The 26,226-nt window shown below is 42.3% G+C and overlaps 1 protein-coding gene across 1 annotated transcript in view; it reads right to left on the bottom strand.

Annotated features, from left to right (window-relative positions):
* The window catches only part of C5H14orf39 (chromosome 5 C14orf39 homolog), a 60,727-nt gene extending 39,258 nt beyond the window's left edge, over positions 1–21,469 (bottom strand). Inside the window, exons 1-5 of the mRNA XM_050952619.1 lie at positions 21,262–21,469; positions 19,011–19,067; positions 18,607–18,663; positions 8,216–8,342; positions 1,258–1,347 (exon numbers count right to left, since the gene is read on the bottom strand). Coding sequence (XP_050808576.1) covers positions 1,258–1,347; positions 8,216–8,342; positions 18,607–18,663; positions 19,011–19,067; positions 21,262–21,469 — 539 coding nt within the window. The remainder of the gene's footprint in view (positions 1–1,257; positions 1,348–8,215; positions 8,343–18,606; positions 18,664–19,010; positions 19,068–21,261) is intronic.
* Between the last annotated feature and the right edge of the window lie 4,757 nt (positions 21,470–26,226).

Below are 26,226 nucleotides of genomic sequence, written 5' to 3'. Positions count from 1 at the left end.
GTCCAAATCTGGGACTAAGGTTATTACATGGTGGCAGCGGTGGGTAAAAGGAGTCTATATAAGAAAAAGACCCAAAAATCCGGACTGTCCCTATAAAATCGGGACATCACGTCACCTAGTGTGTAGTCACCAGCAACTTCCACCTTAATTGAATTGGCTTACCAAACCTCCATTTGGTAAGGCAACTCCCACCTTTTCATATGTGTGTATTTATACTTGCCTCTCTATTTTCTGAATGCTTTTTAAAACAACTACTTGAACTACTTCACTACAGTAGAACCTCAGGGTTATGAACAACAGGGTTATGAACTGACCACTCAACAACACACCTCATTTGGAACCAGAAGTACGCAATCAGGCAGAAGAGACCAAAAAAAAAAAAGATAGCAAATGCTGTCCATTACAGTACTGTTAAACGTAAACTATTAAAATAAAGGGAAATTAAAAAAAAATATTTGACAAGGTAAAAAACTGTTTCTGTGCTTGTTTCATTTAAATTAAGATGATTAAAAACAGCATTTTTCTTCTGCATAGTAAAGTTTCAAATCTGTATTAAGTCAATGTTCAGCTGCAAACTTTTGAAAGAACAGTCATAATGTTTTGTTCAAAGAATTACAAACATTTCAGTGTTATGAACAAGCTCCATTCCTGAGGTGTTTGTAACTCTGAGATTCTACTTTATTATCCTAAAACTACTGACATTGCAATGTATTTAGAAATATGTAGTGATGACAGATAAGTCATGGCAGGCATCAGGCTAACACTATTTAAATGGTTTCTCATTAGTACTCGCTGTTTTTTACATCATATGCCTGCCAAATCTGAAATGTTACTGGTCTGTTTCAGGGAGGAATTTTTTCCTTAAATTGCATACAGCAGAGAAAGGGTTTGAAAATTCCAATATGTACTTGGGAAGTAGTGAGGATTTGGAGTCATTTCTAATAAAGAGTCACATTTGACCCTTAATTTTTATGTATTTACATCAACTGGAGTGCTGTACAAGCGTAAGGATAACATGTGTCCCAAAATTAGTATAAGCCTGAACATTCTGAATATGCATGAATTCATATATCTCTAATGAATATTCTTTCAATTATGACATTTGTTATTGTCCTGAAAATTAAAAGTATCAATTAAAAAATGATAGCTCCCTCCCTCAATGTAGTTCGCAGATTTCTACACTTAACAGCTAGAGTGCTTATTATCATTGCTTGAAAGTATTCTTAACATACAATAACCTCAAATTCTGATACTTACTTGTCATTTTCTGTAGTTTCTTGGCAGTTTTTGAGTTGGTTATTCAAATATTCTTCATGCTTGCTAAGAACTACGTATGTTGGTTTCCAGCTATGGCACAAGTTAAAAAGTGTATTAATGATTTCTTTTATTAAATTAAAAGTCATTTCAGAATTAAACACATCAAGAAGATTAATAAAATCAATCCGTTTAACTGGGGCTAATTCATACAAATTATTCATCTTATTATTTGAATCAAGTGAGGATTTTTTCTGTAGAGAAAAGTTTTCATTGACAGAAATTTGTTTTCCCAAAGCTTTTACAGCTGTCAGTCCAAAAGCATATATGGCTTAGAAAACCTGCCAATGACTACTGATTGATGAGTCTCACTTCTTAAAGAAAACATAGGGGTACATTCACAAAGAGGATGTAGGCATTGCAATGCTAACTCCTAGAAGCCTGCTACCCAGTGGAATTCACAGCTCTGTTAGGCATCTAGGCTTCCCATCCAATGCATAGGGAAAGTTAGGCACCTAAGAAAGGGATTCACAGAAGCCACCAAGCTGAGTACGGAGTCACTCCTGCCTAGGAGTGAAATGTAGAGGAAAAAGCCAGGGCTTAGGGCCCAGATCTACAGAGTCCATTGATCTAGGCCTTACATGACTGACAGGCCAGAGGGAGGCACCTATCTCTGCCCAGGATTCTCAGCCATGAACCCTCTCCTGGAGTTAGGGCTGACCTGGCTTAGGTGGAGGGTAGGGGGAGGATGAAGATATAGACTACCCCTATTTTAACCAAGTAGCCCAGTGGTTAGTGCACTCCCCTGTGATGTGGATAAATCAGGTTCAAATTTCATACATAAAGTTGCACAGCTTCAACAGAAGAGATTTCCACACCAGAATAGCCAAGAGCATGTGGTTAGGGCAATCACCTAGGATGTAGATAACCTGGGCACAAGTCCCTAAACTAAATCAAGCAGAGTGGGGATTCAAATCTGTCTCTCCCACACATTCTAGGTAACAAGGACATTAGCTGCTGGGAATGCTGATGCATGCACTCACACACCACCTGCCCCCCAACTTCCCATCTGTCTTTTGTGCAGGTTGTACTGGATCAGGTGACATAGGCTATAATTTGTAAGGTAACTCCCTTTTCTTCATGTGTCAGTATATTTACGCCTGCGTCTGTAATTTTCACTCTATGCATCTGAAGAAGTGGGTTTTTTACCCACGAAAGCTTATGCCCAAATAAATTTAAGGAGATTTAAGTGGCAACTGAACAGTGATTTTGTGAATGCGAGTGGTGCCTAAATGTCGGACAAAGGTGCTTTTGTGAATCGCTCCTAGTTACTTTTTCCAAAGAAAAATCAAACCAGACTACTTGTCTGCACCATCCAAAATAGTTCACTGAGCATCATGTCTTAACAAAAGAAACCTGACTGACAGGACTAGACAATGAAGTTCTCAAGAGCATGGGCTAAATGCATCTTTGTAAACTAGCACAAATAAAGTCTATCCATAGAAGGTACAACATGGACGATGCCAGGGATAGGTAATGTCTCAAACCTTACTAAATCTCAAACATTACCTGAAAGAACAATCTTTATGAGTAAGTAGAGAACTTGATCCATATACTCACTGAACCTCTGGCTTCTCTTAAGGCTAGAAACAAGGGCATCAACTGTAATGCTGATTCTTGAGATGTGGGCCCTGTCATTTGTTAATGGGACTAAGACCACCAAATTAACATATGGGCACCTTTGGTTAGGACTATTTGCATACTTTATTATCCTATCACTAAATTATTTATTGTTATTTATTTCAATATTCTTTTTTTTTACACTGCCCCTAAATCTTCAGTTTTAAATGTGATGCAGAATATTGTATTGAAAATGTACAACTGCATTGTGAAAGTTCTCAGGGAGGAATCTAGATGTTTTAGAAATCTAGTAGGAAGTTTTTGTGGCTTTGGGCACTTAGAAAGACATAGGAGTTGGTTTGGAATTGTGAGATAAGCGTAACAGTTTGATGTTGCAACTAAAACACTGTGGGCAATTATGTCATCGTAATTAGAGTTCAGAGGTAACACCTCAGTGACATAAATAGGGCAGTTCACATCACAAATAGGTACTGATTCACAGTTTGTTTGCAGACAAAAGAAAACAGCATCGCATCAGTTTACATTCTCATGAAAATTTTCTTCACAACCAGAAAGTTAGAAACTTATTTTTTTAAATGAAAGTGGATATTCTGCTACACAATTCAGCAGCAGGAGTAGATTCTACAGCTCCAGAACAGCAAAGTGAACTGTTGTGTGTTGTAAAATCACAAATTAATTCTTTAAAATATTTTGGACGGCTTCATTTTTTCTTGTGTTAATCATTTACTAGTTGTAAAAATATTAGATTAAGGAATGTAATCAGTAATTTATAATATATATCAGTAAATTATAATGAGAGGAGGGATAGCTCAGTGGTTTGAGCATTGGCCTGCTAATCCCAGGGTTGTGAGCTCAGCCCTTGAGGGGGCCACTTAGGGATCTGGGGCAAAAACAGTACTTGGTCCTGCTAGTGAAGCCAGGGGGCTGGACTCAGCTCTGTGAGATAGGTATATCTCCATATATTATTATTAAATTAGATTATTTTATTCTGAATAATATACATATATCAAGATCCCTGCCTCTCTTTCAAAAAACAATAATATCCATCTTTTCAAAGAATCTTCCCAATTTGTATTGTACTGTATTGTTCCTGCTTCTGTTGTAAGGTCTTTGGGGCAAGATCCTGTTACCTGGCAGAAACTCACTTATTGTACATTGTCATATATACATATAGCACTATAGAAATAATGTTAAAAATGGAGGATATAACCAAAACCTGAAAAATAGTTGGTTTCATGACTGTTACCAAAACAGTGACTTCAACAATGGCTGATTTAGTGTAATTGCTAGCAAGAAGACAAAAATTTAAAGAACAAAGACCTGACATTTAATTTGCTGAACAGGACTGCAAAAATATTGAATAAGAAATAATATATTCCAGGTCCTGAGAAGACACAAGAAGATATAATCAACATTTACCACAGCATTAAAATTGCAAGTAAAAAGTGAATGAAAAATGTACTATCCATCCAGACAGCTTAATATTACTGTCATAAATGTTTGATACTATTTATGACTAAAAATGTAATTACAAATCACTACATGTAGTGACAACTGGGCAAAAAGCCACATTAAAAAAGGGCAAAGTTTTTAAACAGCAGAGACTGATAGCGCACACACACACACACACACACACACACACACCACTGACTGTGACTTTCCTCAATTCAAAAAACAAAAACCCTGCTTTTCTTCTGGAGAAAACAAACTAACATTGAAAAAAAAATAAGAAGCTTTTATTAAATGAAACACAACATTTATTATGAAATTCACTATGCAAGCATATTTATTCCTCAGATATAAAAGAAAAGACACACTGTTCAAAGTGTAGAGTTTGGAATTCTGAAGTAAAACACGGGCATGCAATATTCGAGACACTAGTCTAACAAGTTAGGCTTATCACTTTCCTATCTCCCCTTAAATACTACTATGCTGTTACTATCACTTAGCCTATTACAAAGTTTCAACCAAACCAGTCCAAATGTGCTAAAAATACATTTGATTGTTAGTTAGCCAGCAGGATGTCTTGTCTTCTATGATTTTACTTCCACGAGTTCCTACTATATTGATGCAACACACTGTGACATAGTCGCCTTCTCAAACAAAAAATTGGGATAAATATCTGGATTTTCACATTTAAATGCTAGAAGAGAAGGAAGAAGACCAGGATTAGATTCCATCAACCTTGTTTCGGCCTCTTCTTTTGGTCACGGTAGATAGGTAATGGAAAAGTTACCCAAGTTTTTCTAAATCATTTTTCAGTTTTGTCCTTGTATGATTCCAGTTCTTTACTGTTAATTAGACTGAGATAGATTTCCACAGAGGTTATGACAATAGGTATCATCAACCTTTTATCTGTCAAAGCTCTCAGAGACCTTCTTTTCTGTAGACTCCATTGTGTAAAATGAATCCAGTGTTGCGTTCAAAGTCTTCTCATACTCAATGCAAATTTCAATACGCTTATGTCAGTGCTTCATTTGTTCCAGGACTTGCCAGGGCTGAGCCCTGGCACCTCTAGGCTCTGCAGTTTATAGTCCTGGTTCCTCTGGGCTTGCCAAGTCAGTTATAAAAGTAAAAAAAAAAATTGCTTAAGCCCTGGCACCTCTTTCATTACAAATTAAGCACTGCTTATGGTATTTGTATACAAATGTAGAGACTATCTTCTTGAAAGTTCTTCTGAATGTTATTTACAAGCTAGTATGTTAATCCTCCTTTTTACATCAACCAACCATGAAGATGATCCTGAGGAACTTCCACTCTGTATAGCAGGACTGTAGAGGCCAAGGTGTTCCTACTTTCTCAATTATCTTTAAATACTGTGCTGACCACATTTCAGAAGTTTAGAGGGATTCTAACTGAGCAGATCTCTTATTTCTTTCTTTTTTTTTTTATTGTCTGAATAAATGGCAAAAGCTTATTATACTTTTCACTGCATTCTTGAATGCCATCTTCAACAATTTAAAACACAATATTCTGCAGTTTTCTTAATACATTATGGATGCTATAGCCATTAACAAGTCACTTCTCATGCTCAACCAATCATCCTGTGTTAATGTCAAAGTTTATTCTTTTTTTTAGGGCCTGAGCCAAAGCCCATTGAAGATCAATGAATTTTAAATCAGGTCCTTAGTTCTTCCTTTACTTTTGTCTCTATTTCTGTGTTCAGCAGTGGACCTGAGAATTTAAAACCTGTCTGGAGGAATACACTCAAAGTAAAATGTTTCAATAGTTTATTAAAATTGTTCATTGTGTACTATATTAGAGGTGATATTGTTAATATAAAAGACAGCTGCAACGTTCCTGACAAGATCAAGTCTTTTCCTTTCCCTGTTTTTCATGGCATAATCGTTGATCAGTATCCAATGATGGTTAATTCCACCAAGTAGCCACTTCCCTTTCTCCAGTCACCAATGACTCCACTCCTTCCCCTTCCTCTCAAGGCTTTTAGATAGTTCTAGCACTAACTTATTCTTTCCTAATAGGCATAACAAGAACTTTGATGTTCTCATCACTTCTCCTTTTACTTACACTTTTCATTCAAAGTCTGAAATTAAAGTCAATTTTTTCTAGTATCAAAAGTCTTTCAAATATATGTTATATACTTTTTTATTCAAATATTTTTATTTAATTATAAAATATTAACAAAAGAAACAAGTTTTTTTTAAAATAAAACATCAATTGGGTTACATAGGAGCTAAACCAGGACATTGTACTAGGGAGAAGAAGCACTAGGATGTAAAAGGATAGGATTACAGAATCAACCCATACTTTATATATGTCAACCACAAATCTTTCTTACTAGATATCCTTATAAAAGATACCTATACTTTTCATTCAGAAAAATTAAGACATCCTAAGGAAGTAGGGAGAAAACTTGGCAGTCAGATATTTGCTTTCTCACCAATTTCTAGATACTCAAACCTGACAATGATCTGCATTCAAAATTCCTATTAACTTAATAGGAAATTCTGCATGCAGATGTCTATGGAATCCAGCCCAATGGACTCATCAAATTTAATCAAATATTTAGCCTGCAGAATTTTGGAAGCTTTCAATCTGAGAGCAATCGAAGCTTGTTTCTGTGGTCATGAAAATAAACTGTTGGTAACCATGAAATACTGACTTTGACCTTCCTACTTGCAGCTTATCCAGTAACTTGCACCTTATCCTCCTGCTATGTAGGTTAATTGGTCAATACTAAATACTTGGTGGACTTCAATGAGTTTACTCAATGAGATCCCTCTCACGTCTCTAAGCAGACTCTGTTCCTTCAGAAAAAAGTCTGATTACAATTACACAAGTTTAAATTCAGAATAACAACTTTAAAATCTGTGGAGTAAATGACACCAGAATCTGGGGGTATATATATATGTATGTGTGTATGTTTGTATTCAGCTATGTGACAGATTAAAAGACAATAATATATGACAAAATAGTTAAATGAGAAGGAATGGTGAGCAAAAGACCCTTTCCCAGAAAGAGGATGATTCTCCAACTGCAGGCAACTAAATTCGGTATTTTTTTTTTAAAAAAATATGTAACACCGACAGACCCTGGTTATCAGCAGGCGGGATTGAACCTAGATCTCTGGAGCTTAGCGCATGAGCTTCTACTGCATGAGCTAAAAGCTTACCATTTAAAATACTGCTTTGGAAACCGAGCCATCTAGCTCTGTAAAGATCTGATGGCTATGGAGGGAGTTAATCAAGTTTTAGGCTAGAATAACGTTCCTTCCCATATAAAAATGTCTTCCACAGAAAGAGACTATTTAAAATAACTAAGGAAACTGGCATAAAGATCCTCAAAAATATGTCTGAACTCTCTTTTCCCAGTAAACTATCCATGGCTCAGACACATGTAAAATTAAGACAATTATGTTCACAGGTTACCTACCCGATTGAATAAATGGGAATGCTGCAAAGATGGCATCTGTGAACTCTGCAGATGATTACTGATTCCAATAAAGCCCTAATAAATATATCTGACAGAAAACTTCCCACGTCATTTATGTTTCTCTATTTTATTTTACCACTGCTACATGATGGACCAATTATATTTTACATCTTAAAAATAAGTTCAGGAAAAAACTACAGACAAAAAACTATCTATCTTTCTATTATGCACTCTATACCAAAGAGACTGATCAAGCACCTGTATTTGATTCTTTTAACACCTATTCTCCATGCTCTCTCACACACACACTTTTAAACTAGTGTTTGGTAAAGCTTCTTGCTGCATTAGACCCAATGACTCGTCTAACCCTATGGTTCTATGATTACAACCAGCTGAAATTAAAATCTTCAGCTTATATCATACTTACACATTGCAACTGTCCTTACTATTCTTGTTATGCTTGTGCAAATAAACAATTGCATCATTACTGCTGTTTATATTCTCATGTAATCTACAGATTTCATTCTTTCTTTCCACAATACTTGCAGTACGTACTGAAATAAAGAATATGTTTATTTTATTTACTATACATCACCCACAACAGATACAAAATAATAGACTGGATTTATATAGTACTAAGATCTGGCCTTGTGCAGTATCTGGAGTTCTTTGAGATTTGTCTCTCTATGGATGCTCCACTTCAAATGTGCATGTGCCCCTGCACCTTCATCAAAGATTTTTGGTAGCACAGACAGCTCTTTTGGCCTGCACATGCAACCTACACATCCTTCTGCCTCCTACCAAGGATATATAGGATTGCACAGGTGAACTGCCTTCAGTTGCTTCTCTACCACAAAGTCCTCAAAGAAAACTCTAAAGCAGAGACGAAGGAGGACGGTTAATGGAGCACCCATAGGGACACACACCTCTAAGAACTCCAGTTACTACAAGGTGAGTAACCTCTCCTTCTTCAAGTAGTGTCCCTATGGGTGCTAAACTGCAAGTGACTCCCAAGCAATATCCCCACAGGGAGGAAGGAACTTTGGCACAGAATCTAATACTGAAGTCAGAGCTGTAGCATTTGATTTCGATGCATGATCCAAAGCATAGTGTCTAGGAAAAGTATGTATTGAGGTCCATGTTGCAGCTCTGCAAATTTCAGAGACTGGAACATGCTTGAATAGTGCCAAAGAAGTAGACTAAGACCTTGTAGAATGGGCTAATACTCTAGAAGGAGGTTGATGTTGACAGACTCCTAACATGAGATAATACATCCAGAAATCCACCTTGAGAGTTTTGGGGTAAAGACTGTGGGCATTTTGGATCTGTCTGCAATTGAAACAGTTTGGAAAACTTTCTGAATGGTTTGACTCTGTCTAGATAGAAGGCTAAAACTCTTCTGACATCCAAGGTACGGAAGGCAATCTCCTGCCCAGTCTGATGTGATTTCAGAGGGGAAAAAAGAGAGATGAATCGTCTGGATAATACGAAACTTGGAGAACACTTAGAAGCTTAGAATGAGGTTATAATGAAACCTTTTCCTTGATGAACACAGTAAATGGGGGATCTGCCATTAAAGCCCCCAGTGCTCTGACACTAAAAGGCAAACAGTGATGGCCACCAAGAAATCTGTTTCTATGAATAGGTGCAGCAACAAACACATAGTTAATGGCTCAAAAGGATGTTTCACATGGCAATTAAGAACAAAGTTTAAGTCACATATTGGACTAAAAAGATGCATTAGCCCTCTAAGGAATCTTGACATTGTAGGGTGAGCAAAAAAACAAAAAGTCTTCAATAGATGAATGAATGACTGTTATAGCCACCAAGTGAACCCTGAAGGAACTCATAGTAAGACCTGAATTTTTTATTTCAACAGATAGTCTAGGATGGTGGGAAGCGCAGTACAAACAAGAGAAATTTGTCAATGGGTACATGTCCTCACTTCTGAAGGTAACCATGTCACGCAGATGCTTTTCTGCTGTTTAACAACATCTGTTACACATTTGCTGAAGGGAAGTCTCTATCCCCGAGAACCATCTAGGAGCCATGCCTTGAATTGGTGTCTGACCAGCATATTGAGACAAAAGATGGCACCTGACTGGAAGTTTCATCAGTGGATGACTAGCAAGTCGAATGAGATAAGGATACCAAACTTGTCTCGGCCAAGTTGGTGCAATTAAAATGACCCTCACCTTGACCTACTTCATCTTGTTCAGTACTTTCAAGAGTAACAATGCTGGTGAAGAAGATCCCTTTCCCATGAAATGATGAAGGCAACCTCTAGTGACTGAAGGTCTAGTTCCCCTCTAGAGAAAAACTGCTTGAACTTTGTGTTGATGGTGGAGGCAAAGAGGTTCGCTTCTGGAAAACCCTATGCTCGAAACATGTTGCTGAGGATCCATGAATCTAACTCCCATTCACTAGGAGCAACATCTGCTGAGGTTGACAGCTGTGGGGCTTTGAACACTGAGGAAGTAGGAAGCTGAGATAACAATCTGGTTGGCTACACACCAATTTCAGAGTTTTACTGATTCATCACAAAGCAAGGGGGAGCAAGCACCATCCTGGTGACTGATGTAGAACATACAGCCAATGTTGTCTGTCATGACCTTGACAGACTTGGCTCTGATCAGTGGAAAGAAATGAATGCAAGCACTGCAGACTGCTCTCAATTCTAAAAGATTGATGTAAGATGACACTCTTGGGAAGTCCATTGACGCGGATGATATGAGACACTAGATGTTCTGTTCATCCCACCAGTTAAGTCCAGAACCCAACAGGGAACAGATCTGTGCTTGTCCTTGTGCTTGTTCAGTTTATAAATTGTCCTCAGCCATCCCTGGAAGCACCAAAGATGGAATCTGGCATATTGGGTTATGAAGGTACAAGCTGCCATATGACCAATAGTTGGAAACAATTTCTTGCTGAGGTTTGAGGATTTAGCTGAATCCTTGAAATTAGATTTTATTTTTAGGGATGCAAACCTGTTCTTAAGTCCCTGGCTGTCATGCCATCCAAAGAAGCTCCTGTGAAATCTATCCACTCTACTGGTGTCAAAGTGGACTTTTTGAGATTGAGTTCTAAGCCTAAACTGTGGAACAGAGACCTTCTAATTTTACTGCCAATAGAACCTCTAGTTAAGATCAGTCCCTGAGTAGACAGTCATCAAGATAAGGGAAGACAATTATCCTAAATCGACATAGGTGGACAGCTATGACTGCCATGATCTTTGAGAATACCCTTGGGGCAGAGGAGAGGTCAGAAGGAAGAACCTGGTACTGAAAGTAGTCATGGTTTACTGTAAAATGAATAAACCTCTGTGAGAGAGGTGAATTGTGATATGACAAAACACATCTTGGAGGCTGAGAGTTGCAAACCAAACCCTGGAATCCAATGAAGGAATTATAGCTATAAAAGTCACTATTCTGAATTTCTGCTGTTTTACATAAATGCTTAGATGTCTGAGATCTAATATTAGTCTCCACCATTCATTCTTTTTGGGGACCAAAAATACTTGGAATAGAAACCCTTTCTCCTGTGCTGGACTGGCACTGGTTCTGGTTCTACATTCCCTGAGTATGAAGAGACGTGACTTCCTGTTTCAGCAATTGATCATGAGATGGCTCCCTGAAAGGGGATGGGTATGGAGAGTGGGAGGAAGGTAAAATGGATTGAATAATCAGTTATGACCTCCATAACCCATTTTTTGGTTGTTATTCTCTCCCAGGCGGGTTGGAAATGAAAAATACAGCATCCACAAGAGGGAAGGAAAATGGACAGTAAAGCAGTAGATTCTTGTGGAGTGGATGGTCTAGACTCAAGACTGGCATTTGGAGTGGATGGCTGGGATGAAGTATCTGTGGCCAGTGGTGAGCTGGAGCCGGTTCCCACAGGTTCCCAAGAACCAGTTGCTAAAATTAGACCTCCGTGGAGAACCGGTTGTTAAAGGGCCAGGGAGTGGGCAAAGAACTCCTGTCCATGGGCTGGACCATCCTGTTGCTCCCAGGATTCCTAGCTGAGAAGGCTAAGGCTCCCCCGGCCCTTCCCCCACTTCCCCCCAGCTGCAGCATGGCCAGCCGCCGGCATCAGCTGGGCAGATCAGCTGAGCTCCGGAGTCGTCCTGCTGCTTTGAGTTGCCGGCAAGGTAAGGGAGGAGGGGGCTGCAAGCTCTACAGCTGCCGGGGGGGCAAGTGGGGCAATTTGCCCCAGGCCCTGCAGGGGCCCCCGGCCTCACGAGTATGTCTCCCCCTGCCCTAGCCCCACCCCCACTCCCCCCCTTAAATCAGAACTTTTTATAGGGAACCGGTTGTTAAGATTTTGGCAGCTCATCACCATCTGTGGCAAATGTTGATTTCCTTTTTGAGTACCTAGGCCTCTTTAGCAGCTGGTTCAGAGGGCCTATGGAAACTATAGAAGAGAACTGGGTGAGATCGCTGTGCTGTTTGACACCTGCTAAATTTTATTTTATTTTCAGGTGTATAAAACCTGAGGGATCCAAGTGTGGCCCTCAAATCCTTCAAGGTGCAAAGCAAGTGAACCACAGACAATGAAAACAACACGTGGCCATCAAAGGGAAGGTCTACAGTAGTACTCTGTACCTCCATAAGGACACTAGACAAATGGAGCCAAGATGCTCATTGCATCACAATTGCAGTGGAAATGGAACAGGTTGCAGAATCGGCTGCATCAAAGGAGGCCTGTAATGATGTCGTCGCTAAGGGCTGACCTTCATTTATGATGGCCTTAAATTGTTCATGGTGTTCCTCTGATCAATAAAGATGTTGAATTTACTGTAATTCAGACAGTAATATTTTTACATGAGTGCTTGGTGGTTTGCTATTCTGAAATACAATGTTGCAGAGCAGTAACTCTTGTGTTCAAAAAGACTGAGTCACTTCAGTCCTGTGCTCATTTACTGTTTCCACCATCAGGGAATTGGGTTCTGACTGTGAAAATAAAATCGCCAAGTCCTTGGCCAGAACATAATATTTTTTGTCAGCAGATTTTTTTGCAGCCTCTGGTAAAGCCTCATTTACAGGGAGAATCACACATGCAGTAGCTGAAGTATGTAAAATGTTCAGGAGTTTATGATGAGAGTCCTGGACCTCTTCCAGAGGGATCTGAAAGTTATCAGTGATGTGCTTCATCAGCTCTTGGATTTGTCTAAGGTCATCTTCATTCGAAACACAGACATTTCACACATCTCAGTGTGGAGTTGGTATCCCAGAAGACCTCAGTTCAGAGAGCTGTCTTGTACCAGTAAGTAATGGAGACTCCAGCTCCTTCAACACCACAGGATCTTTTGAATACCTAAACTCCTGTGGTGCCAATGGCACACAAGCAGGAGCTGAATATGATCCTGTGGAGGCTGACTTCAGTACTGAGGTAGGTACCTGTCTGCAGTGTGTCATTATTAATGACAACAAATGCTTCCATCCAGACTCAAATTCAAGCAATGCCTATGCAGAAGTTGGCAGCACAACATAGATACTGAGGTGTCTGATAGTGCAGACTACTTTGAAGTAGAGTTCATACTAATATGGGGATGAGCAACCAAAGCAGAAGAGGTCTTCGGTACTGAATCTTGTTTGGTAGGGGCATGGCTGTTAGAAGTAGCTTTAGATGTCTTCCCAATAGAGGAATAGTTCAGAGCTTCAGTATTACTCCATTTGGGACCTGAGGTGTCTGGGCCTTCTTCAGAGTTGGTGACCAAGATTTCTTAGAAGGAGATCTAACATTCCAACTCCTCTTGTCAATATCCACATATTTATGTGGGGCTCTTTGTACTGTGCCACAGACGACACTGCATCCTTCAAGGCTTTTGGTGACCAAGACCCAGAAGCGCATGGGGTATCAGCCATGGTGTCCATTGAGGCTCTCAGTGACTAGGATCCAGAGGTGGACATGACACTAAATGTGCTTGAAGGCTGGTGTATAAGGGGGTTCTTAGAGCCTAGATCAGAAGCTGATCATAGGGCTTGCTCCATCATCAAGAGCTTCAACTTTTATCTTCCTGTTTTTACAAGATCTCCTCTTGAATACATCTAACAAGTATATGTGTGTCCAAACACCGGAGACAGCAGGAACATCCATCACTCACAGGGAGAGCCTCCAAGCAGGAAAGACAATGTTTAAAGACCAGGTAACAGAGGACACACCAGATAATAAAAAGTTCAGAACAACCCCTCAAATGAGGAAAGAGCAAACAAAGAGAAAAAACAGCAACAACCTACCATCTATAGTAACTAAAACTAAGCTAAACTAAACCAAACCATCTATCCAAACTGTGCTATGGTAAAACTGAAGTGGGTACACAAGATGTTCCATCTCAGGCTGAAGGTGGTTCCGAAGGAACAGAGGGCGATTTGCCCATGCAGCCCTATACATCCTAGGTACAGTGCACATGTGTAGGACTTATGCACAGGCTGAATGGGCACTGCTACCAAAAATTTCCTATGAAAGGCACAAGGGCATATGCATGCCTGAAATGGAGCACCCATAGGAACACTACTCAAAGAAGAAACAGTATGTTATACTAACTGACATTTCCAACAATTACAAGGAAGTATTTGAGGTTAGGCTGATCTAGCAGAAAATTATATTTCATTCACATTGGTCCCCACATAGATTACAGTGCCACAGAATGCTTCTGGAGATGTGAGTCTCCCAGAGTAACACTGGCTTACATGTTTTGGGAATGTCCCAGGATACAATCCTCTTGACTAGAAGTAGACAGGAGAATTAATATGATAATGGATATATCCTTAAAAATACATCCCAAAACTGTATTTTGGAATATATTCCATCATCTTAGAAACTCTCCAAGTTGATTCTCTAGAGCAGTGCATCTAGCCAAATGACTCATGTTGCTTAGATGGAAGAGCAACTGCCTTCAGAGACAGAAGCTTGGCACCCAAACATGGCTGACCTGGCAGCTAAAGATCGGGTAAAGTCTTGAAGAAGAGAGATATCAGACAAATCTGAAAAGATTTGGTCTAACCTTTTAGAAACTTTTGATTAATTCCTAGTGGGTGGAACCTGAAATGTTGCTCTTCTTCTCCTCTTCCTTCCTTACCTTTCCCCCCTTTCCCATTTTTTTACTTTTTCTGTTCTTCCCTTATTTGGGGAGGGATCAATAAAACATAAACTGAGGTTTTGCTGGCTGCAGTATTTCTGCATGTTATATTCATAAGATTTAATTATAAAATCAGCTATTCGGATAGGAATCATCTTAGCACAATCAGGCCCCAATCCTGATTGTGATATCCTGGCACCACTGTAATATGAATAAGAAATTCCCATTATTCTGTGGTTACATAAATTGACAGAGAATTTAAATGGATTATATCAACTTAAAATCTAGTCAGTTTTTAAAAGTAACTAAAAAGTAGTTTCACATATTACAGCTCCCTCTGAATCCTCATGTCAGTATTTATGGGTTTCCATTCACATTTCTCTTTCTCTTTTCTTTCCCCTGTTGCTGTGCGAATGACCCACACAAACAGGGGAATGTGATTCTCTCTTTGTACAGGGGAAACGGTGACATTGACTATAAAGAATAACAAATGAACAAAGCAAAACAAACAAAAAACAGAGAAAAATATTAGTAAAATATTTTACTCTAATCTGTTAGTTATAGTAGCCTTTCTTGTAACAGCAAGTAAATATGCTCAGAAAAAGTGTGACATTTAAGTTGAGGTGCAGATTTAAGTTGCTGTCACATAATTCATTGTATAGCAAAACCTATCCCAAGGGTCTGACAAAAACAAGTTGCTTAATGGAGGTGGCCTCCGAATAAAGGTGCAGGAAAATTGTACTCTTCAGCTGACATCAACTGATGTAGCTCCACTGAGAGCAAAGGAGCTATATCAATTTACTTCAGTGGAGGATCTGCCTCTATATGCATTAGGGGTTCTTTAAAAAAGTCTTCTAAGACATGAGGAAGGTCTTTAAGAGAGGTTTCACGTAGTTATAATATTTCCATTGTTTTACTTTTTTCTATTCTAACTATCATTTTAATCTGTATTGTTCTGACCTTTGGCAAAATACAGTAAGTTTTTTGCACAATTTACTAACAAAGATAGCTGTGGAGAAATAACGATGTATTTGTAGATAGACTGGATAAATGATTATATATTGCAGTGAATAGGCTATTTTCTGCAGCTGAGGCTGGGGCTTGCAAGGAGTCTAAAAATTCTGATCCCTGAAAGGGTCAAAAATAAATGGGGAAAGCCATTATGAATTAAAGTGTCACAGGATATCATATCAAGAATCTTAGGCTTTTCTTTGAAAAAATAACATTCTCTTAATAGTCTCTTCTCTGAGAAACACTGGACAAAAATCCTGGAACAGGATCTTTCCATTCTTCATAATAGGCCGCGCACTCAAAGCTCCTTAAGCCTTGGGGCCCGTGAGCTGTGTGCATAAGCATTATCAACATGTCCATATAAAGTGGAAAGGCCTAAGTTCAGGAAGATTCAAAATTTCTTCTAGCACACTGGAGCTCAGCAATACCAGCTGACCAGGGAGCCTGCCGCTAAGCAAAGCAGCAACAGAGTCCCAACAGTTAAGAGGTTTGAGTTGAGTGGTGAATACTTTAATTTTTATGTAATGTTGTCAGAGCAATGAGTTGGAAACAGAATATGAAAATACTAATTTGTGCTGTTCCTAAATCCATCTGAACCTCAGCCTATTAAACTAGAGTGACTGTTTGGGTGGGGTGGGGGGCAAAGTAATTTTACTTGTTGTCAAAGCTGACCTATGATTTTGCAGAATTACTTGCAAGCAAGTGGCTTCATACCACTAGAAATGGGGCAGAGGGAAATCAATTATAAATTGCTATCCAATCAGATGACATTTGCAAATAGGCCAGCTGTACAATTGTGTTGACTGGGGAAGATGGGTATAGGAAGGAGGAAATGCATAATTTGCTAAGAGTACATAAGGAAGTCTGAGTGAGAAGCCAGCAACAGAGTAAATCCACACAAAAAGGGAATATACTTGAAGAACAAGTTAGGTACTGAGTGGGAAGCTCAGATACTGATTAAAAGACAGGAATTAATAAATACAGAATATTCAAACATTCTGTAATAATGAGTTTGCAAATAGGGGAGCATTTGGAGGCACAAGAAGCCTCGATGCTGCCATGTTTCCATAATAAACATCCTAATGTAAAACAAATAAATTCCTATAAAAAATGGCTAGTTGAGGATCCAAATCAGATCAACATGGGACATGTGCAATATTCCTTTTTATAAATAAGGGCTTTGAAATTTATCATGTAAGCCCTCATTTTAATGTGATAAGTATAGATGCTTGTACATTTTGTATTGTGTTGTTCATTTCCTATACTTTCATGCAGCATTTTACATTTATTAGTATCAAATCACATTTTGTTACCTGCAGTCCTTGCTGCTCTAGAGCACTGGGTCATAAACAGGTGTCAGGCTGTCATAACCCTCTGCTCTTCACAAATTGCTAAAGGGAGGGGGTCTTGGCTAGATGGGAAAGCAGTCTTGGGGAGGGCCTAGTATGGATGTTTGAGAACAACTGCTCTAGTACTTCAGATCACTTGCAGTTTGGTTCTGTTTTTTACAGTGTTTGTTACATCTCCAAATTTGATCCTAGTTGAACTCACACCAAAGAAACATCTGACACAGAAAGTGAGGGTAGACGGAACAGGAAGACAGAGACACAAACACGGCAAGAACTAGAGCTGGGGGAGAAACAATTTTCCTGTTCCAAAAAATATTCTGAGATTTCAAAAATGTTCCCATTCCACATCAGGATGAACTTTTTTTAAAAGGAAGAAAGAGCTACCCTGAACCCAATGCAGATATGTTTAGGGGTGTGGGGAAGGGACACACACACACACCCTCTCATATCCCACGTGAGCACCCTAACCAGGCGATCGGCTGTTCCAGGGTAAGTATCTCTCTCTCTCTGGTTTTGACCAGAAATTCCATTTTGGAGAAACATTCCTGACAAAAATTATGTCTAAACTGATAGATATCAAAAGTTTTGATTTTGACAAAACAGCATTTTCCAAACAACCAAAAAAAAAATCAAAAAATTTCTCTCCAGCTCTACAAAAAGGCTGAAGAAAACAAGAGACGCAGGTAGGGGAGATGTTAAAAGCTGAGTGGAAGGAGTGCCAGCGAGATGTGAGGAGCTACAGCTGTGTGCCAGCCAACAGGGCAGGAGCAGGTGCTTGAGCAGCATGCCACTGGCTGGCCAGAAGAAACTGAGCACCACGAGATAATAGTGAAAGGAGAAAGCAAAGGCTACTGGAGGAGTAAGAATAAGAGTAGCTGCAGGCAACTTTCATTATTAATTCATCCACCCTTTGAGCTCAAAACAGCTCTGATGTACTAGGACTAATGGGTTAAATGCAATGTGTTCAAATGTCTGAAAAAAGTCTAATAGAATCATAGACTTTAAGGTCAGACGGCACCATTATGATCATCTAGTCTGACCTCCTGCACAACACAGGCCACAGAATCTCACCCACCCACTCCTGTATCAAACCGATGTCTGAGCCATTGAAGTCTTCAAATCATGATTTAAAGACTTCAAGGTGGAGAGAATCTTCCAGCAAGTGACCCATGCCCCATGCTGCAGAGGAAAGCGAAACACTCCCAGGGCCTCTGACAATCTGCCCTGGAGGAAAATTCCTTCCAGACCCCAAATATGGTGATCAGCTAAACCCTGAGCATGTGGGTTCACCAGCCAGACACCCAGGAAAGAATTCTCTGTGGTAACTCAGATCCCACCTCATCTATCATTCCATCACAGGTCAAATGTAAGACTACTCACAATTTATCTGGTGCTTCACATGTTCCTTAGCATAAGAAGTTTGTTCAAGCTGGAAAACTGAAATAAAAATATTCATGTTTTATTTACTATCATTTTCTAAACAGAAATTGAGTGATTAAACAATTAACATTTCACAACACAACTTGATCTTTTCTAACATTATATCTTAACAAGAGCTACCTATAATCATTATCTCCCTCTACTAACAGCCCAGTTATTAACTAACTCCTAGCACCAACCTCCAACAAAACCCCATACATAACAGACTAAAATAGAGACAAAAATAAAAACTGATTACTTAAATGCAGAATGATGGTTTAAAGTTGAAATCTTCATTATAAATTAGTCCTTACATAAAACATTACTTAATTCCAGAACTCTCAATATAATATATAGTGACCTACCAAGCTCTAGCAGAAGTTTGTCTAAGTTGCTTAAGAGAGTATCATTCATTGTGTGGACTATAGCAAAAGAAAAAAGCAATACAAGGATTTACAGAAAGAAATTCAAAAGCTCATATTAATAGAATAAACAAGACAAAATTACAAGAAAAGAAGAAATATTTAAGATAAAAAGAAAATGAATATTTTAAACACTGTAAATAAACTGTCTACAACAGTTTTGACAGAACTCTCACATGTACTTCATTCCAACGGTAATGGGCTCCATTATGACTCTGCGCCACATTGAGGAGAGAAGGAAATGCACCACCTGAGCAAAGCTGTGTGGAGGAATTATGCCTCTGAAACACATTTTTACTTTCAGAGGCCTAGGGCAGTGCAAGGAATGGTGCCCATTGTTAAACCTGTACAAAAGGTGCAGCCACTGTTCCCCCCAGTTTAACCAGTTTGTCAAAGGCCATCCCAACAGGGAAGAGGCTACTCCCTGCTCTGTACACACCTCCCGGAGTAGCTGTAGCATAGTTAAGGCCCCAGTTAGCAGGATAAGCAGTAATAAAAACACCATATACTTGCAATGTATGCTTAGGAAATGGCATAATGGATCAGACCAACAGTACGTTTATGTAGCACCTAGCCCGACTGGGGTCTCTAGGCACCACCATAATACTAATAATAAATATGAATAGTGTATCCCTATATACTAACTACTAGCACAATATAATATTAGATGCTTCAGATAAAGGTGGAAAATACCCACAGCAGATAGCATGACTATGGGACAAGTTTCTTCTTAATCTCTAGCAGTTAGTGGTTGGTTTATGACCTGAAGCATGAGGAATAACATCCCTTACAAATATTTATCCTAGCTAGAGTAACTATGGATAGTCCTCATAGTATTCATATGATGCTCTATTCTTTAAAATCCTACTACAATATTTGCCTCAGTAATATCTTGCAGTAGTGAGTTCCACAGATTGTTATGTGTTGTGAAAAGTATTTATTTTTATCAATTTTAACTGTGCTGCCTTTAAATTTCATTGGAACTCCTCTTGTATGCTATAGGAGATGGTAGCATCACCTACTCTATGCTGTTAATTATTGACTCTTTTATATCTTCTCTTGTACATCTCTCTAAATGTAGTAGTTCTAATCTTTTTTCAATTTTTTTTCATCTGTCTAATAACTTTTGTTGCCATTCTCCAACCCTTTTCTACGTATTTCATATACTTTCTGAGATAAGACTGAACACAGTATTCAAGGTAAGGGCCATGCATCTATTTATGTAACTGCATTATACTTTCAGTATTATTCTCTGTCTCCTTCTTAATCCAACCTAGAATCCTGTGGGGATTTTTTCTATCACCACTATGCCTTAAACAAATGTTTTCACTGAGCTGTCAATAGTGACATATAGGTCCTTTTGCTGACAGATTACAATTAATTACAGTTAATGATAGTCATAATATTCATATGACTACTCATAATTACAGTTAATGCAGCAGAGCAGCCATTACTATGGGATACCTTGACTGATGAACTTCCCAACTTTTAATGTTTATATTTCCAAACGGAGTATTTCATTAACAAACGTTTTCTTTGCATTCATGGGCAATTTCTTCATTAATATCGGCCAGCACAACATATCCCTTAAATCCTCACATAATCAGAATGATCACTTGATCGACATGTTCTACTTCTGCTGAAATTTGCCAAATAGAAGGATTTTGATGAAGATGTTTCCCAGGACTGAAAACCGAGTCTACTGTCTGAAAAGCATTAAAAAGAAAATCTTGCAGACCATCTTGTTGGTTGTGGATAAGCACTAAAATACTAACCATCATATGCTAAATTCTCAAAGCAGGGTAGAAAAGGTGCACCCGCAAGAATGTGTGCCTGGATGCCAGTTGCAGGCACAAAATTTTACAGGTGCAACTGCTAAGGCTGTATATACTTTTAAGGAGTACTTATTAGGCCCTGTGTTGAAAAATCAGCAGGCCATGGTCTACTAAAGAACTTTACAGGCTCTGAAAGATTTCAGGGACAGGACAGAAGAGATGATGGAACAAAAAGCTGCTCATAAGCAGCAGGCACCACCTGTGGTTTACCTTTAGGCAGAAGCAACATAGATGTTTGGCACCTAGGGGAGACTCCTCAACACACACATTACCCTAGTCTTCCCGTCAGCAAGACCAGGGAGATAGACAATGTATAGATACTATCTTCCACCTCTCGCAACTTAAAGCCTCACTTTTACCTGGTGACACCACAATACTGTTGCTTAGAGTCCCATGAATTGAGTCCAGCCCTGGGGAGGCTCTGGGCCTTAATGAAGAGTGATAATAAAAGGGAGTAATGGCCTTAAAAAATAAACCTATAGGGAGCCCCCTCATCCAAGGTGCACTGACAAGAGACCCAGGAGTGGTGATACTATTGTGGATGCTACAGAAAACCCCAACTTCCATGAGAATAAAAATAAAATACAAAAAAAAACAAACCCCACCCTCTAGCATGCTAACAAGACAGAGAAGCAGGTTAAATACCCAGGCCTGCCCCAGACCCTCAGGGCACTATGGGGAGTGAGCTGGGATCACAGAGGTAAATACCCCAGCCCTTCCCCGCTCAGGGCACAGTGAGGAACAGATGGGGGGGTCAGAAGAGTAAATACCCAGGCCTGCCCCAGCCCCTCCCCCCTCAGGGCACGGTGAGGAAGAGATGGAGGGTCACAGGGGTAAATAACCCAGCCCCTCTCCCCTAGGGGCACGGTGAAGAAAAGATGGAGGGTCACAGGGGAAAATACCCCAGCCCCTCCCCCCTCAGGGCACCGTGACAAAAAGATAAGGGAGTCACAGAGGTAAATATCCAGGCCTGCCCCAGTCCCTCTTCCCTCGGGACATGGTGAGGAAGAGATGGGGCGGTCACAGGGGTAAATACTCAGGCCTCCCCCAGCCCCTCCCCCCTCGGGGCATGGTGAGGAAGAGATGGGGGGGGGTGACAGGAGTAAATATCCAGGCCTGCCCCAGCCCCTCCCACCTCAGGGCACAGTGAGGAACAGATGTCGGGTCACAGGGGTAAATACCTCAGTCCCTCCCCCCTCAGGGCACAGTGAGGAACAGATGGGGGGGTCACAGGGGTATATACGCAGGCCTGCCCCAGCCCTTCCCCCCTCGGGGCACGGTGAGGAAGCGATGGGGGTGTCACAGGGGTAAATATGCAGGCCTGCCCCAGCCCCTCCCCCCTCAGGGCACGGTGAGGAAGCAAGGGGGGGGTCACAGGGTAAATACCCAGGCCTGCCCCCTTGGGGCACGGTGAGGAACAGATGGGGCAGTCACAAGAGTAAATACCCAGGCCTGCCTCAGCCCCTCCCCCCTCAGAGCACAATGAAGAAGAGATGGGGGGGTCACAGGGGTGAATACCCCAGCCCCTCCCCCCTCAGGGCACGGTGAGGAAGAGATGGGGGGTCACAGGGGTGAATACCCCAGCCCCTCCCACCTCAGGGCACAGTGAGGAACAGATGTCGGGTCACAGGGGTAAATACCTCAGTCCCTCCCCCCTCAGGGCACAGTGAGGAACAGATGGGGGGGTCACAGGGGTATATACGCAGGCCTGCCCCAGCCCCTCCCCCCTTGGGGCACAGTGAGGAAGAGATGGGGGGGTCACAGGGGTAAATACCCAGGCCTGCCCCCTTGGGGCACGGTGAGGAACAGATGGGGCAGTCACAGGGGTAAATACCCAGGCCTGCCCCAGCCCCTCCCCCCTCAGAGCACAATGAAGAAGAGATGGGGGGGTCACAGGGGTGAATACTCCAGCCCCTCCCCCCTCAGGGCACGGTGAGGAAGAGATGGAGGGTCACAGGGGTGAATACCCCAGCCCCTCCCCCCTCAGGGCACGGTGAGGAAGAGATGGGGGGGTCACAGGGGTAAATACCCAGGCATGCCCCAGCCCCTCCCCCCATCGGGGCACAGTGAGGAAGAGATGAGGAGGTCACAGGGGTAAATACCCAGCCCCTCCCCCCATCGGGGCACAGTGAGGAAGAGATGGGGGGGTCACAGGGGTAAATACCCAGGCCTGCCCCAGCCCCTCCCCCCATCGGGGCACAGTGAGGAAGAGATGGGGGGGGTCACAGGGGTAAATACCCAGACCTGCCCCAGGCCCTCCCCCCTCAGGGCACGGTGAGGAAGAGATGGGGGGGTCACAGGGGTAAATACCCAGCCCCTCCCCCCTCGGGGCACGGTGAGGAAGAGATGGGGGGGTCACAGGGGTAAATACCCAGGCATGCCCCAGCCCCTCCCCCCATCGGGGCACGGTGCGGAAGAGATGGGGGGGTCACAGGGGTAAATACCCAGGCATGCCCCAGCCCCTCCCCCCATCGGGGCACAGTGAGGAAGAGATGGGGGGGTCACAGGGGTAAATACCCAGGCCTGCCCCAGCCCCTCCCCCCATCGGGGCACAGTGAGGAAGAGATGGGGGGGTCACAGTGGTAAATACCCAGGCCTGCCCCAGCCCCTCCCCCCATCGGGGCACAGTGAGGAAGAGATGGGGGGGTCACAGGAGTAAATACCCAGCCCCTCCCCCCTCGGGGCACGGTGAGGAAGAGATGGGGGGGTCACAGGGGTAAATACCCAGCCCCTCCCCCCTCGGGGCACGGTGAGGAAGAGATGGGGGGGTCACAGGGGTAAATACCCAGGCCTGCCCCAGCCCCTCCCCCCATCGGGGCACAGTGAGGAAGAGATGGGGGGGTCACAGGGGTAAATACCCAGACCTGCCCCAGGCCCTCCCCCCTCGGGGCACGGTGAGGAAGAGATGGGGGGGTCACAGGGGTAAATACCCAGCCCCTCCCCCCTCGGGGCACGGTGAGGAAGAGATGGGGGGGTCACAGGGGTAAATACCCAGCCCCTCCCCCCTCGGGGCACGGTGAGAAAGAGATGGGGGGTCACAGGGGTAAATACCCAGACCTGCCCCAGCCCCTCCCCCCATCGGGGCACGGTGAGGAAGAGATGGGGGGGTCACAGGGGTAAATACCCAGCCCCTCCCCCCTCGGGGCACGGTGAGGAAGAGATGGGGGGGTCACAGGGTAAATACCCAGCCCCTCCCCCCTCGGGGCACGGTGAGGAAGAGATGGGGGGTCACAGGGGTAAATACCCAGACCTGCCCCAGCCCAGGCACTACACTGAGGGCGGGATCAGGCAGGCGAACGCCGGCCCCAGGACACCGCGGGGAGAGGGGGCTGAGAGCGCTAAGCCCCCAGCACCCCCGGCCGCTCCCTCCAGGCCGCGGCACCGCCTCAGCGCTCCCAGCGCCGCCTCCAGGCCCGGCCCGCCGCTGCGGAGCGCGGGAAGGAGGCGGGACGGCGGCTGCCCGCCGACTGGGCGAGGGGGGCACCGAGGGAGGCAGCCGGGCAGGGGCTCTGGACAGAGGGCGAGACAAACGCGTGGCGGGTGGGGACAAGGATCCAGACCCGGGATGCGGGAGGTTTGCGCGGGATTCCCCTCCTCCCCCATTGCCGTCAAAATTCCGGATCCCACCCTCCAGCTCTGCCTGCAGGCGAGCCCCGCCCGAGCCGACGCGCTCTCGCCCCCGCCCTTTGCCGGCCGCAGGATCCGACCTGCTGACACCGCTGGCGTTTGCCCGCTCGCTTCTCCCCCGGGGGCCCCCCGCCCTCGGCGCAATGGCGAGAACTGCGGGGCTGCCGGCCGGGCGGCGACATTGGGTGGCGGGTTCTTTACATCTGCGCCCCGGGACCTGAGACCCTCCGACTTTTGTGTTGTCACTCAAAGAAGTTTCTAAGCCGCCTGGTTGCCTAGGAAAGCCTTGAAAATGTGGCCTAAAGGTACCTCGGACGGTCTGTTTTAAAAGAGTAAATAAAAAAGAGCCCACAAGGCATTGTTTTTATTTTAAAACTCATGATATTTATGCCAGTCTTCTTATTGTGGGGGCTCTGACGCCTGGTTTTGAATGCTCGGGGTTGGAATTACTGGGATCGGCTCCATTGTCAATGCAGCATGCTGCCACCTACGGTATTCAGGTTCAGAAGCCAAGCTCAGGTCCTTTGATTACTGACTGCTTAGCCCCCAGGAAGTCAAAACACCCCATGTAACCCTTCACTGCAGCGTTAACAGGCTCTGGAAGAAGCTGCCTCCAATCCTCCTTGCTAGAGGGAAGGTTGCAGTAAGACAGGGTTGTGCTTTGAGTTGTGAATTCTGAAAGATCTCCTGACTGAAAACAAAAGTCAGGACATTTTTCATATGAGCAGGTCAAAAAAGTCCAGATATCCATAGAAGGCTGCACTAACAGAAGGACTGAACTTGCATTTCTTATGTAACAGGAGTTACGAAAATGCAGGATGAGGCCTCCTACAACATAGCTGGTTGTTTCCAGTCTGTGGAAACCCTGAAAGATCAGCATCTGTGAGTTCCCAAAACAGAAATTCTGTTTTCTTACAGTGAATCTTAACTAACAAGGAAAAGACTAATATTTGGGGAGAGGGATAAATTTTTGCCTTGAGTACCGTTTTCTCTTTGCAAGCACTTCAAGAAAAGCAATGAACATGCTCCATCTACTGGAGAGGTTGTGCAATATATCTCAAAACAAAAACTCAATAAGTAAACAAAAAAATGTCCTTATGGTGCACCTTAATATTTGCTGTTCTTAAGTTATTCTAGGTGTTTTATGCAACTTATGTAAGATTCTGGACCATGGCAAAAATAAAAAGTCATTTTTAAAGGAAAAAAATTTTCTGAAAAAGTAACATATATAATAAAAAGGTTTGACTGATAATAAAGATTTAGAAAGTGCTGGTGCAGTATACAAAACAATGATAATTCGTAAAATTAGGGGATTAAAGTAATTTGCAATGACAAATCTTTTCTTGAAATCCAATCTGTTTTCTAAATGTTACATAAACATACAGGCCTGTACAATCCTGTAGTCTTTGCTCCTGGAGTAGTTCTAATGGAACTACACATGTGATAAAAGTTGCAGGATTGGGCTCCTTTTCTGAGCAAACAAATGTAAAAGCTATTACCTAATATGATAACCTGGCTTTTAGTTGTGGATGGTACTTTGGCCTTTTACAGCAAAGGGCCTCATTCTCTTGTCACTTCCATCAGTGTAAATCAGGAGTAACTCTAGAGAAGTGAATGGAGTATACATGAGAGGAGAATCAAGACCAGTATATTTTCCATAGATAAAGTGAATAGCAAAGTATCTTCAGGCCCTATAA

The sequence above is a fragment of the Gopherus flavomarginatus genome, chromosome 5, assembly GCF_025201925.1.
Source record: "Gopherus flavomarginatus isolate rGopFla2 chromosome 5, rGopFla2.mat.asm, whole genome shotgun sequence".
NCBI classification, from domain to species: domain Eukaryota; kingdom Metazoa; phylum Chordata; order Testudines; family Testudinidae; genus Gopherus; species Gopherus flavomarginatus.
This window is presented reverse-complemented; position numbering and strand designations above follow the sequence as displayed.